Genomic DNA, 17,489 nt, shown 5'->3' on the forward strand with positions numbered 1-17,489 from the left:
ATGCTCCGCGGCCCCGTTAAACTGCATTAGACCCGCGCCTACAACTCCCATCACCGCTCGCGCCCCAGTGAGCCCCGTCAGAGCCCCCCAAGGGCCCGCCCGGACCCCGAAGGGCCCCAAATCCCCTCCCCTCCCTCCAAAGGCCACCCTGGACTCCCAAGTGCTGCCCCGAACCCCGAACTGGAATCCCTGAGTGCCCCACCAAGTGCCCACCCGGCTCCCCCAAGTGTCCTCCAGACCCTCAAATTCTCTCTGAATTCCCTCTCCAGACCCAAAACTGCCCTAAATGTGCCCCAGAAATGTCTCCACGGACCGCAAAGTGGCCTCTTTTATCCTGTCTTTGAAAAGGATAAAAAAGATAACAAAAGGATTTAAAATAGGACAGATTAGACTAAAGAAGTAGAAATCAATAGCCACACTGGTCAATGAATTAATGTTAGGAATTGTGTTACTTAGAACTAATGACCAATAAATTTTTTGCTTGCTAAAAAGGTATTGATTTTTAAATACAAATATTAAAATTTTGTGATACCAATATAGAATAATACTATTATAAATAATAAAAATAATTTTCCTAATTCCGTAAATTTTATTTTTAATAGGAAATGCACATTTATTTTTATGTTTAGGGATGTCAGTCTGTAAGAGACAGTCCAGAGATCCCTCATCTGCCTCACAGCCGTCATCAAGGATGGAGATTGAAGCCCTCCCCAAGGACTGAGACTGAGACCCCTAAAATTCTAACCCAGGGGTGCTGGCCTGACTGGAGCGGGATGTCTGCCATGGGAAGCGGGATGTTTCCCATAGGAACCAGTCCAGAAACAACAGGCCCCGCTCACTGCTGGCACCGGTTTGTGCCGTTCAGAAATGGACTGTCTGTACCTGTTCCCAATGGATTTATTCTCCACTGTTCCCTCCATGTGCCGTCCTGCTCCCCTCCCGGTGGTAGATTATAAAAGAGCCCTGAGTTAACCAAAGACTTTGAGACTCTCCCCGACGTGACCAGACGGATCTATTGGCCAGACGACGAGGATTTCATCTCTCTGTTGGCAGCCATTCCCCCCCTCCTTTTCTCTGTCTCTCTGTCCTTTATCTCCTTTCTAATCCTTGTGTTGCATCTGCTGTGGGCACTCACTAAAAGGTGCATTTGTTTTGGTTAATACTGAAAGTCCCCTGCTGTGTGTCTTTGCACCCTGAGATCAGTGAAATGAACCATTGTGACCCCCCTTGTACCAGGGGATGGTGGCACGGCCTGATGGGGTTGCTGCCCACAGCGTGTGAACGTGATCTTCTTGGTGGCGACTGCGCTGGTTCATCTGCTCTTGCTTTCTGGTCTCCCTATCCCAGAATCACCTGTGCCACCTGCTTTTCTTATATTGTGGTTCTCTGCAGTTCCTTCAATAGTCAGCCCTTCTTAAGTTCACTCTTGGAATAGGGGATTATCACCTCCCCATCATAGTGAGCGCATTTGAATGCAGTTGAAGGCGTTTGGCTGCATTCAAAATATGGTCCCTGTTTTTGATTTACTGTGGAATCTCTGTTTGTATTTTCTACCTCTGTCGAGGCTGGGATTGAAGGTACTTGAGATGATATTTCACATTCAGATTCAGGTGGGTTTTGTTTCTAATCAGTGACACAGCCTCACAACCATGAGTTCTGAAGCCTTTCATCTAAGGCCCAAAATGGCTCCCTATCTCTTGTTACAAGGTCTGGATGGTACCAAGGAGACCATGGTGATACTGGGGATCCAAGGAGGCCGTGGTGACACCATGGACGCTCATAGAAACATGGGCATTGTGACACAGCAGGGCTTCATGGAACCAGGGAGTCAATTGTGACTCTACCAAACCTCGTGGAGCCAAGGGCCCATTGTGACACTGGAGAACTTCAGGGAACCAAGAGTCTCTTGTGACACAGGGGGTGCTCATGAAATTGTGAAGACCATTTTGAAACTTCAAGGCCTGATAGAACCAAAGGGTCATTCTGGCACTTCTAAACCTTGGAAGCAAAGGGACCACAGTGACACAGTGGGGCTCTGTGGAACCAAGGGGCCGTGGTGACTTTGTGGAGTGTCATTGAACCAACTGTCCATGGTGACACTGCAGGGCCTGATGGAATCATGGGCACCATTGTGACACTGCAGGGCATCATGGAAGCGAGGGGCCATTGTCACACTCTGGGGCCTCTTGGGATCCAAGGGCAGATGTGATACCATGGAAATTATGGCAACTTTTGCACCATGAAACCAAGGAGACCATTGTGACCCTACAGGACCCTGTGGAAGTAAGGATTCATGGAACTGTGCAGGACACATGGAACCCAGGGGCCATTGTGAAGCTGTAGGACCAAAAGAGCCCATTGTGACACTGTGGGCCCCCATGGATCCAAAGGTCCATTTTAACATTGCAGGGCCTCATGGAATCCTGGAGACCACTGTTGGGGCCTTGTTGAATGAAGTGGCCCTGCAGGGCCTGATGGAGCCAATGAGACCCCATAGAACCAAGGGTCCATTGTGACCCTGTGGTACCAAGGTGTCGTGGGTTGACCCAGGCCAAATGCCAGGCATCCATGTGGGCTGCTCACTCACTCCCCTCTGCAGCTGGACAAAGAAAATTTAATAAAGGGTTTGTGGGTTGAGATAAGGACTGGGTGAGATCACTCATCAAATACTGTCCTGGGAAAAACAGGCTTACTTAGAGATATGAAATTCATTTATTACTGACAAGGTCAGAGCAGGAAAAGGGGAAATAAAATAAGCCCCCCAGCTCCCTCCTTCCAGCTCTGCCTCCCACCCCAGCAGTGCAGGGAGACAGGGAATGGGGGTTATGGTCAGTTCATCACCCATGGCTTTGCCCCTGCTCAGGGAGAGGAGTGGTTCCCCTGCTGCACCGTGGGTCCCTCCCAAGGGAGACAGTTCTGCAGGACCTTCTCCCATGTGAGTCCATTTCAGGGGCAGCAGCCCTCTGCAAACTGCTGCAGTGTGAGTCCATGCCAGGGACAACAGTCCTTCCCAAACTGCTGCAGCATGGGTCACTCTTCCAGGGGGTGCATTCCTCCAGGGACAGGCTGCTGCAGCCTGGGAGCAGGGCCCCTCTCTCCATGGCTCTCCTGCAGGGTGCCTGGGTCTCCAGGGCCTGGAGCACCTCCTGCCCCTCCTTCTGCACTGACCTTGATGTCTGCAGAGTTGTTCTTCTCACATGTTCTCCCTCTGCTCTCCTCTGGCTGGAGTTAAAACTGCGCCACAATCTCTATTTTGATTTCTTTTTAAATCTGGTATCACAGAGGCATTGCCACCATTTGTAACTGGCCCAGCCTTTGCCAGCAGCAGGTCCATCTTTGAAGCCACCAGGAATTGGCTGTGCCAGACACGGTGGAAGCTTCCAGCAGCTTCTCACAGGAGCCGTCCCTGTGCCCCCCTGTGAAATACAAAGCTGTGTTTCGTGTCAGGTTCATACAGGCAACGTGGTATTTGTGATTGTAATATGGGTGGGAAGCGAACATGGGACAGTTATAAAGACGATTTCTAATAATTACTAAGGAAAGTAAAGCATAGCTTTGAACCTATCTTTTGTTCGTAATTAACCTTTATAAGTCTTAAGTTGATTTAGGAGCATTGGAATTAAATCTTTAGGGATGTTGCTTTTTGACAAGAACTTTATGCTTGTAGCTAAGCCTTAAAGAGTTTTGCAATAATAACCTGTTGAATTATAATTTTAGAATATTGCTTGTAGTAAGGATCTTTGAAACTATAGCTTTCGAATATATATAAAGGAAACATGCTTATCTCACACCTTACAAAACAGTGAAAAGCAGCTTGAGAAAGGAAGATGAACATCAACTCATGGATTAATAGTTTTAACCAAGGGAAGCTGGACATCACTGTTTTGAGATTTATAGTCTCTGCAATTAAAAGGTGGACCCACAACTGGAATCTGGACCATGCCATCTGGGAGATTCCTTCCTTCTTTCAGAAACTGAACCACCACCATCTGGGCATACTCCTTTCTGGGATACATCCTGAGGAAAACTAATCACAAAAGGTATGGAATTGTGACATAAAAATTGGGAATAGAAACTGCTGAGAAAGCTGATGAGTACCCCTATAAATACCTGTAAGCCTCAACTATCAGTGTGCAGTTGGAGGGAAAACTTCCCCCACTGTACCCAGCGCTGTATTGCTCATACTTTACCATATTAATTAATTGTTGAAGTGAAGGTGAGACGACCATCCTTTAATGCATTGAACTCCGATTTATTGATCAATCAGTCACTTTAAATAACAGTGTTAACGAACTTCATGCATATTCCAAAATCCAAGTTTATGATAGGCAAACAGAGAAAACTCTAACCACTCCTTTTGTTTTACAATACCGTTAATTGTTTACACAAAACAAAACCAGTGTTCCCACTGTGATATGAAAGGTTCCCAAAACTTCCATATCTGTTCCCAGGGTGCCATCTTTTCCCAGAGAGGGTGTTTCGCTTGTTATGGGAAGACTGTCTGAGAACCTTATTGTTTATAAAGTGATGCCTGAGAAAGTCTAATTGTTTATAGAAATCAGGCTGGGAACTGCTTTTGGAACTGCTTTGCAACTACCTTTTTCTTTTCTCTCACTGTATGCCTTCATGGCCTTTTTCTTTAAGCCATGCTTGAACTAAACTCCCGACATTTCCCCTGTCTTTTTCTTTTTGAGAAAGGAGGTTTTTTTGCCAGGTTTTCTCTATCATCCTACTAACCATTTTTTGGATACAGCTACAGAAACAAGGTAATATAAGTAAGAGCAATAAGAGTACACCTAATATCCCTATAACATATATTACAAGGTTTCTTAACCATGGTCCCAATCCTAAGCTTTTAAGCCATTCATCAATTCCCAATCCTTCTTCTTCCTTAAGGCTGTTAAGCCCTAGCCATAGCTTTTTTATCTTAGCATGAATAGATACAGAATGATCAGATAAATTCATGCAACACATCCCTTCAGAGTCTTCAAACCCATGGCCTTGTGCTAGCAGCAAAAAATCTATGGCAGCTCTAACAACTTTGCATATCTGCAGCCAACATATCTAATATCTGTGAGGTCTTATTCAATTCACCCTTAGCCCAACACCCTATTTGTTTTGCTAAAGTCATTGCTTTGCTTGCAGCACCCCATGGTAGGAGAGCTGAAACCATCACTTGTTTAAATTTACTCCAGAACCAGGGATCTCCTATTTGACTACAGTCTAAGTTATGTAAGCTGCGCCTTTGCCTGCTTGTCTTATGACTTAGTTGCATTAACACAGATATATTAGGGTGGAATAATGATAACTTGCCTAAATAACAAGGTCCACCCTGAGGTTGGGCAGTTATACCATTCCAGGCTCTATCTCCACAAATTAGAAATATTCCTGTAGGTAATTTCTTAGGTGTCATGATCCTAGAGCCTTTACATTGGTTATAAAGCTGTTTGGACACTATGTCTGGGCTTAGAGATGAATCCAGAGTAGCCCATGTCTGTTTATGCTGATTCATCTTTTGAGAATTAGAGTAATCAAAGCTGAACCACCCACCGTTGGAAGTGCTGGTCATGCTAGCATTTGCACTTCCAAAAAGAACTAACTTCTCATGTGGGGAATGCAAAGGAGTATTAAGTGATTGAATTAGCAGACATTGACGGTAGCCGTCACTCTGACTGGCAGTATACCCTCTTTGTGCAGGCAATTTATTATTTACCATATTGCGCATACATAAGGCACGGTTATTAATAAGACTACAAAATTCTTGAGGAGACCATACTGGAAGCCCTACCAAACATGTTCGAAATGGATTAGTAACTCCTCCAAGGCTGAGACAAAGCGATGACTGATTAATCTGTCTAGCAAGTGTTATCCATACATTATCTCTAGGTTGACTAAAATGTGTTACCCTTAATTCTTCAGCTACCACTACACCAAGCAATATAACAAAAGTAAACCTCATTTTTCTGTTTTTACTTTGACCTTCTTTTTCTAATCAGTTTTTAACCTTGCTGTTCCCGAGACCTGAAGACCACACCTTTGTAACCTTCTAATGCAGTTATCTAATGCCTGATTGGGATCTCCTTTTATAGGCCCTACAACAGAATGTTGTGTTAAAGGCACCAGTTTTCTACACCTTACAGAGGCTATATATGATGCTCTTTGAGCTTTAACCCTTTTCAAAATACACTGTACCTCCCACCGATAATAGGCCAAGATTCTCTGCTCATGAGATTCATAAAGGTCTAAAGCTAAGGCAGTGTTTAGCCCTGTTTCATTCTGTAGTGCCCGCTCCCAATTATGTTCCCACGTATGTCTATAATTACAGGTGTTATACCATAAATGAGATAGCGACAACTGATCCACCCAAAAGGTCTTATCACAACCCCCACAACACAGTGCAACCCAAGCAGCACAATGTGGGCTGTGACATTCAAGGCAGTTCTCTTTTGCCGGTCCTTTTATATGGAAAGATGATAATGATTCAATAATGCCAATCAGTTCTCTGGTCGTCCGGCAATGGCGCGTTATCCCAAAGGGTTAAAACCACCCCCCAGCTGAGCCACAATGTCCGGCCTTATCAGGCATTGCATGGTAGGTGGTAATTGGACTAAGAAAAGAAAGCTGTTAGCTGATTTCATTCATGCGAACCTGGAGAGGAGGCGAACAGGCAAGTCTGAAAATGATCCCTTCTGTCCTTGGGTTTCTCAGAAAAGTTCAAAATCAGTTTTACAGTCTGTAATCCTTTAGTCATTTGGCTGAAATGGCATCAGCTGGGCGATTCTCAGTCCTTTGTTGATTTGGAGTGGTGAGAAAGCACTTAAAATATTTAACTTAGCAGACTTATTTTCAAATCAACAGAACTTAACTGGCTTCAAAATTCTATGGGCTAACTGTGTTACACTCTTTGCAACATAAGAATAGGCAATTCTAATAACTAAACTGTATTTTCAGCTAGCAAGGTTTCTCTGATGTTCACAACAACACTTTGAACACAAGTCATAAAATAAACGCCTATTGTAAAAGCATAAATCTATCTAGCATCACTTAAACTCAATAGCACTTATACTTAAAATACTTAAAATATTTAAACTTAATAGAACTTAACATTACTTAAACTTATCTTTACTTAAACTTAACAGATTTTTAGATCAACAGAACTTACATGTAAAATCTCTTAATTCTAATAAAACTTAACAAAACTTAACCTTAATAGTATTTAGCATTTAACGACACTTACTAGATAATTTAACTTAAACTACTTAATAACAGATAACTTACTATAGACATAAAATATAGCATTCATTATCACTCACCCACAGGCCTGACTCCAAAACACCAAACCAAAACAACATTTCTCACATTTTTGCTGCAGCATTTATACCAAAAAGCACACTCATACAATCTCACTCATACAATCAATCCAACACATCTTAATATTTTTAAACTTTTCAAAATATAATTTTAGAGTCTGATGTTCCACTGACTGAACCATCCGGGCTTCTGATGTTAAAGTCTATGTTAATGCAGGTGATTCTGACAGCATAACCAATGCTGAGCCAAACTGGCCGAAATTTGACCCATGCATACAGTACGCTGATTCCTGTTTCATAGTCTCTGCCAGGAAGAACAAAAGTGCCTTTAACTTTCCTTGTTTACCATCACTGGTTTCTCAGTTTCAGCAGGGATCTTTTCCTTTTGTTGACAAAAGTTACATCCATTAGGCTGTTAGGTCCAAGACCGAGGCTCTTTACCAGCTGCGGGGCGGAGAGACAAGCTCTGGCGCTGGAAAAGCACTCCGGTCGCCGCTTGTGCCGGAGCGGACGGGCCCCCCCCGCTCCGCGCTGCGGGTCACTCCCTCTGCGGCGGCCCCGCTCCCCCCGCGGCGGCTCCCTGTGGTGTCGGGTTGGAGACAGGAGAGGGTGCCGATGCTACAGCGATGACTTCTGTTGGTGCCCGGTCATCCGAGCGGCATTTTTGGCCCCAATTATTTGATTTGCAAATGCAGCTGACGCTTGGAGAGGTGCAAGAGCGGCTAATTCCTGACTCTGAGAGGACTTTGCCTGTTCTTGCAAGCCTATTCCTGATGCTGATTTCTGTTTGATCGCATCTACCACAAAAGCCTGCTGTCCCGTAGATATGAGGGCCATCTTCGCTAATGCCTCTTCTATAGTCCAATTAGTACCTAGGGTGTTAAGTACTCTCCTAGTAGTAGAATTACAATTTCGGAGAGCACACTCCCTGAGCAATACTCCCCTAAGATATTTTGGCACCTCAGCTCTTTCAATTGCTGCGGCAACCTTATCAATAAAAGAGCTAAATGATTCCTCTCTGCCTTGCTTGATTCCTATATATACAGGTCTCTCTTCTGGTTCCTTTTCCCTTTCCATCGCGAGTCTGACTAACCTCATTGCCTCCCGGCACTTCTCCTGGCCTATTAAGGCTTGTGCCTCAGTACGAAGGAAAGGTCCCAGACCCATAAGCTCACTAACAGTGACGCCATGGAGGGGGTCACCCTGCTGCCTTTGTACTGCCACGCACTCGCTAACGAGCACTTGCCAATGAGCATTAAACAGCAATTGTTGATGTTGGGTAAAGATTAATTTAACTATGCCACGACAATCATTAACGAGAAGGATACTGGTGTCAAAAATATAATCGAGCATTTGCTTGGCTGGTTCGCTTTTAAATCCAAACTGGCTAACAGTGGCTCGCAACTGAGATAACATCTTCCAGTCTAAAGCACTGATTGTAGCTTGTATGCCTCCTCCGGCCTGAGGGGTGAAAATAACCAGACAAGCCAGCTCACTAGCCGTGCTTATCAACTCTTGATCTCCCTTTTCCATGGTATCTTTGGCCAGAGCAGCCCACGCATCTCGTCTATCCCTCGCAATCGTCGCTGCTAGATCATCTTCCGACCCAGGGATCTGATTGCTTTTTGGGAACAGAACATACGTTTTTGGCCCCTAGAGAGAACCTTGATTCTGGGAGAAAGCAACAGCTTCAGTGGACTGGGTTACTCCAAGGGTTTTCTCAATCGCCAAACTGTTGTTATCTTGTTGTATTTCATATTTCTAAAGTCCCATATTGTCACAAACATATTTCTAAAGTCTTGTACCTTCTCGGTGATATTTCTTGGGGGCAGTTCTTCACATCACAGACTTCACCTCCTTCTTATTGCTGCTTCTTAGTCAGGGCTCCTTCCAGGCTCTCCCTGACTGACCAAGCCCAGCCCCTTTTATCCCAGTTTTCTTCACTAGCTACAGCTGCAGCCCAATTAAGGACATCGCAGCTGCAGCCCATCAAGAACAACCGGGGCTTATCGGGGCAAGGCCTATATACAGATATTCAAATACAATACAGATATTTTACTAGGCCTCCTACTATACCAAACCTCATTGGTCAAGCCCTAGGAGAAGTAACACAACTCTTCTCCATTAAACCTGAGATAAAGCTCATCCAATATGTAAATTATTTGCTTCTCTCAGGATGGGAAGAAAAAGAAGTTTGGGAATCCACCATAGTGTTGTTAAATTTTCTGGAGCACCAAGGACTTCAGGTATCAAAAGGGAAACTCGAATTTGTAGAAAGGGAAGTGAAATATCCAGGACATATGATTTGTCAAGGGAGCTGGGGGCTGAACCCTGAGAGAATTACAGGAATAGTCTCACTCCCACAGCCAAAAACTAAGAAAGAAGTCAAAAGGTTTTTAGGCCTGTTGGGATATTGTAGGCTATGGATTGGAGGATACACACAGGCCATACGGTTCTTGTGTGAAAAGTTAATTGGAGAGATTAGGTGGGAAAAAGACAATGAACAAACGTTTGAAGCTGTGAAGCAAAAATTAGTCAGTGCACCAGCCCTGAGTCTTCCTGCCTTAGACAAACCCTTCTATCTGTCTGTGGATATAGAAAAAGAGGTAACACATGAAGTGTTAGCCTAGGACTGAGGAGGATCCAGGAAACCAGTGGCCTATTTACCAAAATTACTAGAGCCTGTCAGCCAGGGGTGGCCAACCTGCATTCAGGTGCGGCAGTGACTTCCCTACTCATAGCAGAAAGCAAAAAATTAACCATGTAATTGAAAATTGAAGATATATGTCCCAGACTTAGTAACGAGTATCCTGAGAAATGGCTCACTGATTCCCAAATGCTGAAGTATGAAGCCATCTTAATAGATAATGTTTTAGAGCTAATCGTCAGTAACCAACTCAACCCTGCCCCGTTTTTGTATGGAGAACCAGATGAGGCACTAATACATAATTGCCAAGAGGTTATAAACTGTCAAACTAGAGTAAGAGAGGATGTAACAGATCAACCACTCCAAAGTGAAAAACAATTGTACATCGATGGATCTTCACAGGTAATAAAGGGGCACAGGGTATTGGGGTACGCTATAGTGCATGAAGGGTTGGTAGCCATAGAAAAGATAAAGTTACTTTCCTACTGGTCAGCCCAGGCACTGAGTTGTATGCCCTAAAACAAGCTCTGGATATATTAGCGCAGAAAAGAAGAACAATATATACAGACTGAAAATACACTTTTGGAATAGTGCATATATTTGGAAAAAATTGGGAAGAGAGGGGGCTATTAAACTCAAAGGGAAAGGGATTGATTCACAAAAAAATTATTTTAGAAGAGTTAGAAACCTTACAATTACCAGAGTAAGTAGCAGTGGTGTATGTTAAAGGACATAAAAAAGGGGCAACTCAGGAGGAGCGAGGGAACAATTAGGCTGATCTAGAGGCTAAAAATGCAATTGAATCAGAGACAAAACACTAATAATAGTATTAACACCCATGAGAGAAATGCAAAAGTCCCTGTATTCAGTGGGACAGAAGAGGAAGAACTCCTTAAAAGAGGAGCCAAGAAAGATAAAAAAGAGAAGTGGAGATTAGCAGATGGAAGGCAAATGTTGAATAAACTCCTGGCCAGGAAAATGCTAGAAGGCATACATGGAACAACACATTCGGGTACACAAGCGCTAAGTGATCAATTTCTAAGGGATTTGGGATGCAAAGGAATTTTCAGAATAGCTAAGCAAGTAACTGGAGGGTGTGTGATATGCCAACAAGTGAATAAGAAAATCATGAGGAAAACACCCAGAAGAGGGTGACAACTAGCCTTAGAGCCCTTCCAAAACATCCAAGTAGACTTTACAGAGCTTCCCCAGGTACAATGGTGGAAATTTTTACCACTGATAGTAGATCACGTGACTCATTGGGTAGAGGTGGTACCCACTGTGAAAGCCAATGCCAATGTTGTGAGTAAAACACTTCTAGAATCAATCATTCCCTGATATGGGATGGCAAACAGGATTGATTCAGACTGGGGAACTCATTTCACATTACAAATATTGCAGAAAGTTGTTCAGGCCCTGGGAGTAAAATGGGAATTACACACTCCATGGCATCCACAGAGTTCTGGTCAGGTTGAGAGAATGAATCAAACTCTTAAAAGAGCTCTATTTAAGCTAATGATTGAAACCCAAGTGTCATGGATAAAATGTCTCCCTTTGGCCTTATTAAGAATTATTAAGAATTATTAAGAATTATTAAGAATTATTAAGAATTATTAAGAATTAGAACCCAACCCCAGTAAGATCTGGGGGTGTCACCCTATGAAATGATGTTTGGGTTTCCCTTTTGGACCTCACCCCAGAAGGTTGCCACCTATGAGGAAGGGGAAACCAATGCCAAGAAATTTGTTATGTCCATAGCACAAACCTTAGAAGGGCTAAGACATAAAGGGGCAATTACTTAATCTACCAGCCTGGATTGCAGAATCCTGGATTGCAGAATCCGTAATATTAGTCCTGGGGATTGGGTGATGATCAAGCCACAGGGAGATCAGCCTCTAACTCCCCAGTGGGAAGGTCCCTTTCAGGAACTGCTCACCACTGAATCGGCCGTGTGAACTGCAGAGCAGGGATGGATTCATGGCAACAGAGTCAAAGGCCCAGTAGAAGAGCCAAAAGAGTGGACTGTAACATCCAGGCCATGTGAAACAAGATTGACTCTCAAGCAGAGACTGAAAGACAACCAGAAAAACACCAAGACACCCAAAAAGTGGAGTCAAGCTTCCACCAACCAGCTTGAGAACTCTTCCTGTTTTAATGGATGAGAAATACCAGCATTTGTTGAGGAGAAGTACACAAGGGACTGTAAAAGGTAACGGGACAGCTTCCTTAAGAAAATAAGACAAAAGAAGGGAAGAAAGACCGGGTTGGCCCCTTTGTTTGCTACCAAGAAGGCTCCATACCCCTGCTGTGGGTAACAACCCCGTAGGCATGGTAAGGTAGGGACAAAAGGCCATACCAGACCTCTATAATTCCTCAGTTGTCTTTTAATTCAACAGGGACTGGAGGGCAGGACTGAGTTGGCCTCTGTACTGACCCCTAAAATACACTGACTATGGATAGCAGCCACATAGGCACGGTAGATGGGAGTCAAAGCCATACTGGACCTCTGGGATGCCATTTTGTGCATTCCAAATAAATGTGTCTAAGGAAAACCGGAGATTTTTTTCTCCTGTTCCCACTGTCCTTTGCCACATTAACAGATGCTGGTGTGACTCATTCAAGAGAGACAGAAATTTTTTTACTTAAATTGTTCGTGCAAAATGACTTCTACAAAAAGAAAAGGAGGTTTGTTATATATGAGTAATTCTATGGTTGACTCTCACAGTTAAGGGGTGAATATTAAATATATGTTAAGAGAAGTTTTGTAGATGTATAGTTATCTGTCCCCTCCCCCTTGCATTGTTATCACAGGATGGCCTTAGTAGTTGGGGCATTTGGGAGGGTCGGCTTGTTACTATGGCAGCATCTGACCTCCAATCAAGGTGTAAGACAGTGATCTCCACCACTAGACAGAGAAAAAGTGTCGGTTTCTCGGCTGTTTAGGTGGCCTGGAAAGGCCCAGGGTGGCCTTGGACAGCCCGGCGCTTCAAAGGACGAGGAGAGACTTCTGATCTTTGCTCGGTCTCGGTGTTTATTAATTGTTTATCTAAAAGATTTTCTTTCAGCCCGACAGAGGTCTGCACAGCAAGCCAGCCATGAGCACACAGAGAGCCCCCAGGGCGGTCACTTATCTTTATACCCGAAGTTACGTATACAATATTTATAATTTTTCCCCAATACCTTCTACCCTTATTAACCGGTGCACTTCTAGTAATGACCAATCCCAAAGTGCCACCGTCACCACAGAAGATGGAGGCCAAGAAGAAGAAGAAGAAGGACAGGACACGCCCCAATTCCTCCATCTTACTTCTTTAGACCTCCCTGTACAGAAATCCTAAACCCTGTGTTTTACACTCTAATTAACTTATCCCTTCACCAGTCACCCCAGTGAAATCCTCCCAGTCCTCATACAGGTGTCATTTCCTGTGTAGGATCAAAGTCCAGCCACCAGACACTTCTGGCAACATTCCAGGACTCCCGAGCCCCCCAAGGGTGTTCTTGGCTACTCTGCACCTCTGTCCTGAGGTGCTGAGATCCCACAAAAAAGGAGTCGATTGACAAGACTTTGGGAGGGGCTAGAGGTGTAAAAGACAGAGCATCCATTTTGTAGATGAGCACATGGTGACTGAATTCTTTGCTTCCAGCACTGTATTCTTTTCTTTATTCAGTCTTCTGTTGTATTTGAAAAGATATGAAATCAAGAACCTTCTGTTGTATTTTGATAAGGACTTAATAAACCATTGAAAATATTGAAAGTGAAAATCATGTCTCACATGGGGTTGCGGAATCTGAGGCATGGCTGTCCACAATGGACTCCAGTTCCAATGTATAACTCTTCTGACATGGCCAGACCTCCTTAGGAGCAGCACTACATCAATATCAGGAACAGAATGCTGCAATCACCTCTTCTCAAAAGAGAAAAGTAATAAAATACAGTCTTTAAAATAGGATTACATATTTCTTAGAAGCTCATTGAAATATTTCTCCGTAACTGTAAAAGGAAATCTTCCTGATGAACTGCTCCAGACCAGAGGGAAATCAAGGCAGAGCCATGGTTTGTCAGGACTTGCCTGATCCTAATGAGTTCTGAGGTGCATTTGAAGCTGAGCCCTTGAACCTCAGGGCCTGAGAGGAGATTGCACAAACCTTTCTAGGAGTCAAAGTCAGAGGACAGACCCAATGTGTCTCAAAGCATGAATGGGTCCCACTGAGGTCCCTCTCCAACACAGGCTCCTCATGGACTCCTTGCAGGAGAGAATTGGAGGCCAGGATGGCACAAAAACCTCTCAGAGATGGAGAGTGGAGAAAGAAAAATCCAAAGTACCTTAAAACCTTGAGTGCCTCAAAGCATTAATGAGCCCCACTGAATGTCAGTACAAAGCTCTCAAGGGACTCATTAAAATAGATAATTGGGGCCATGATTGCACAAACCTCTCACAGAGTCTGTATCCAAAGGGCAACACCAAGTACCTTAAAATAACTGAAGTACCTTGAAGCATTAATGAGCCCCACTGAGTGTTGCTACTGACAAAGCCTCTCCAGGGACTTTAGTAGATAATTGGAGGCCATGAGTGCACAAACCTCTCAGAGACTCCAAGGCAAAAGCCAAACCCAAAGTCCTTTGAACAACCTGCAGTACCTGCAGGGAGCATTAAGGCACCCCCAGGGCCATTCCTGGCCAAGGCTCCCCCGGGACTCCTTCCAGCAGATCCTTGAGGCCACTAGGATGTGGGCTAGGGGGGATGCTGAGGGCAGGACAAGGGGGTGACAGCGCCCAGCCTGGCTGGTGCTGTGCAAGGAGGCCCCAGTGCCTCAGGACAAGGTGTCTTCTCCCAGCCCTTGGTAGCACGGACCCATCTGTGCCCCAGGGCACCAAGACTTGGCTTCTCTCTTTGTCCTCACCTGTCATCACTGCCTCCAGTTCTCTGCTCTGCCTGGGGCCTGGGGAAACTTTCTCCATCATGTCCCTCACTGGGACCCATTAAAAGTCTAAGAAACTTTGGAGCTGGATTCTGACTTGGAGTTCTGGAGAGGTTTCTTCAGCTCCCTCTCAGGGACTGATGGTCAGGGCCTCAGCACAAAGCCCCAGAGGCTCATTAATGTCCTGGTGCTGTGTCTGTGCTGCTGAGCTGGGCTGGGCTCCTGGCACAGAGGCAGGTCCTGGTAACCAAGAAGAGCTTCAAAAGCACATTTCTCTTGATGAGCAGCTCTTCTGCCAGCCCAGCAGGGCTGGGGCACTGCCTGCAGCCACCCCAAGCACAGCACAGAGGCACAGAGAGCTTCAATCAGTCAGGGCTGGGAAGGTGCTGAGAAGTGCCTGGGGCAGAATCACTGCCAGCCCTTGGCACAGGAACCTCTGGCTGCAAGACAATGCAGCTGCAGCTCCTGGAGCCATCTCCTAAAGCTGGAACATCCCATTGCCTACAGACTCTGTGAGTACATTCTCTGATTGTCTCTTGTGCAGAGCAGCCAGGGGTGCCCAGGGCTGTCCTGCAGAGCAGGGTCCTGCAGCCCAGGGCGCTGTGCTGGGGCAGGGACTCTGCTGCTGCCAGGGAACGCTCTCAGCCAGCCCTGGCAGCTGCTGCCAGCACTGGGGGACAAGATCTGTGTGGGAGGAGACAGCTGGAAAAGCTTGGAAGTGTTCTCCTTGTGTGCTGAGGATGCTGCATTGTTCAGGGCTGCTCTTAGCATGGCATTTAACTGCAGCACATTTCCAAGTATATTATACAGGGAGCATAGCAAGGCAGGGGCTGCATAAAAGCGAAAATCCTGCTTCTTTAATATACTGCTCTGGGTTGCCTGGATGGAGCCTATAGATTTTCATCTCTTAGTTCAGAATGGAATAATAAAAACATTTTGTCTCAGATCTGAATAAAGCAGGCAGTGACAAATATCTGCACAGGGCCCCTTTGAGGCAGCATCAGTGTTGCTTTTCCAGCCTCCTCAGGGTTGCTCTGACATTCCTATCAGAGCCTGCAGAGCCAGAGCTGCCCCTGGGCAGTGCCAGAGCTGGGAGTGGTCTGCAGGGCAGAGCTAAGCCCCCAGGGCTGGGCTGGGCTCTGGCAGCACTGGCAGGGCCCAGCCCTGGGCACAGGGAAGCAGCTGCTGGCAGGGACAGCTCCAGGCAGCAGAGCCCTGGCCAGGCAGTGGGGGGAAAGTGCCCCCAAGCTGTGCTGGGATATTTAAAGTCCTCTCCAAACCCAACTATTCCTTGATTACTTTTCTTGCAGATCCCCATGCCAAGACAGTTCAAATGTCCAACAGCAGCTCCATCAGGCACTTCCTCCTGCTGGCATTGGCAGACACGCGGCAGCTGCAGCTCCTGCACTTCTGCCTCTTGCTGGGCATCTCCCTGGCTGCCCTCCTGGGCAACAGCCTCATCATCAGCGCCGTAGCCTGCAGCCACCATCTGCACACGCCCATGTTCTTCTTCCTGCTCAACCTGGCCCTCAGCGACCTGGGCTCCATCTGCACCACTGTCCCCAAAGCCATGCACAATTCCCTCTGGGACACCAGGAACATCTCCTACAAAGGATGTGCTACACAGCTCTTTTTCTTTCTCTTCTTTATTGTGGCAGAGTTTTATCTCCTGACCATCATGTGCTACGACCGCTACGTGTCCATCTGCAAACCCCTGCACTACAGGACCCTCCTGGGCAGCAGAGCTTGTGCCCACATGGCAGCAGCTGCCTGGGCCAGTGCCTTTCTCTATTCACTGCTGCACACAGCCAATACATTTTCCCTGCCCCTGTGCCATGGCAATGCCCTGGGCCAGTTCTTCTGTGAAATCCCACAGATCCTCAAGCTCTCCTGCTCAAATTCCTCACTCAGGGAACTGGGGCTGCTTGCAGTTAGTGCCTGCTTGCTATTTGGTTGTTTTGTTTTCATTGTTTTCTCCTATGTGCAGATCTTCAGGGTCGTGCTGAGGATCCCCTCTGAGCAGGGACGACACAAAGCCTTTTCCACCTGCCTCCCTCACCTGGCTGTGGTCTCCCTGTTCCTCAGCACTGGTACATTTGCCTACCTGAAGCCCCCCTCCCTCTCCTCCCCATCCCTGGATCTGGCTGTGTCAGTTCTGTACTCAGTGGTGCCTCCAGCCCTGAACCCCCTCATCTACAGCCTGAGGAACCAGGAGCTCAAGGCTGCTGTGAGGAGACTGATGACTGGGTGCTTTCAGAAACATTAAACTGCTGGTCAATTTCTGCAAATCACTTGTAATAAAACTAGTTTTTGATACTTCTTGTTGGTTTAATTTTGGAGATTTCTTTCCTTTGTTTTAGTTTTTCCATTCTGTCCACAAAGAAACATCATTGCTTGTGCCATTTCTCATTTTGTTTCTCTCCACCTTCCCTGTGGCCACAGACTGTGTCAATGGGGGACTGCACTCTTGGTGTATTTAAAGGAAGTAAAGGATGTCCCAGCAAAGTTTTCTGCAGAGATGCCCTTTTGTTGCCTTCTCTGGAGCTGCAGCAGCAATGTCTGTGTGCAGAGCTGGGGGCAGATCAGTGCTGGCACATCAGCCCTGCTCCTGC

General features: G+C 45.7%; 2 protein-coding genes across 2 annotated transcripts in view; both read left to right on the forward strand.

The window, feature by feature from the left end:
* The window catches only part of LOC134433865 (olfactory receptor 14J1-like), a gene marked incomplete at its 5' end in the record, with an annotated part of 31,571 nt that extends 19,002 nt beyond the window's left edge, over positions 1–12,569 (forward strand). Inside the window, one exon of the mRNA XM_063182566.1 lies at positions 12,558–12,569. Within this exon, the coding sequence (XP_063038636.1) occupies positions 12,558–12,569 (12 nt within the window). The remainder of the gene's footprint in view (positions 1–12,557) is intronic.
* Positions 12,570–16,477: 3,908 nt separating this feature from the next.
* On the forward strand, positions 16,478–17,107 carry LOC134433941 (olfactory receptor 14J1-like; the record flags this gene model as incomplete). The annotated part of the gene is made up of 1 exon (XM_063182628.1): positions 16,478–17,107. A coding segment is annotated over one exon (630 nt), but the record flags the coding sequence as incomplete, so codon positions are not given.
* Between the last annotated feature and the right edge of the window lie 382 nt (positions 17,108–17,489).

Source organism: Melospiza melodia, unplaced genomic scaffold (assembly GCF_035770615.1).
Source record: "Melospiza melodia melodia isolate bMelMel2 unplaced genomic scaffold, bMelMel2.pri scaffold_28, whole genome shotgun sequence".
Taxonomy (NCBI): domain Eukaryota; kingdom Metazoa; phylum Chordata; class Aves; order Passeriformes; family Passerellidae; genus Melospiza; species Melospiza melodia.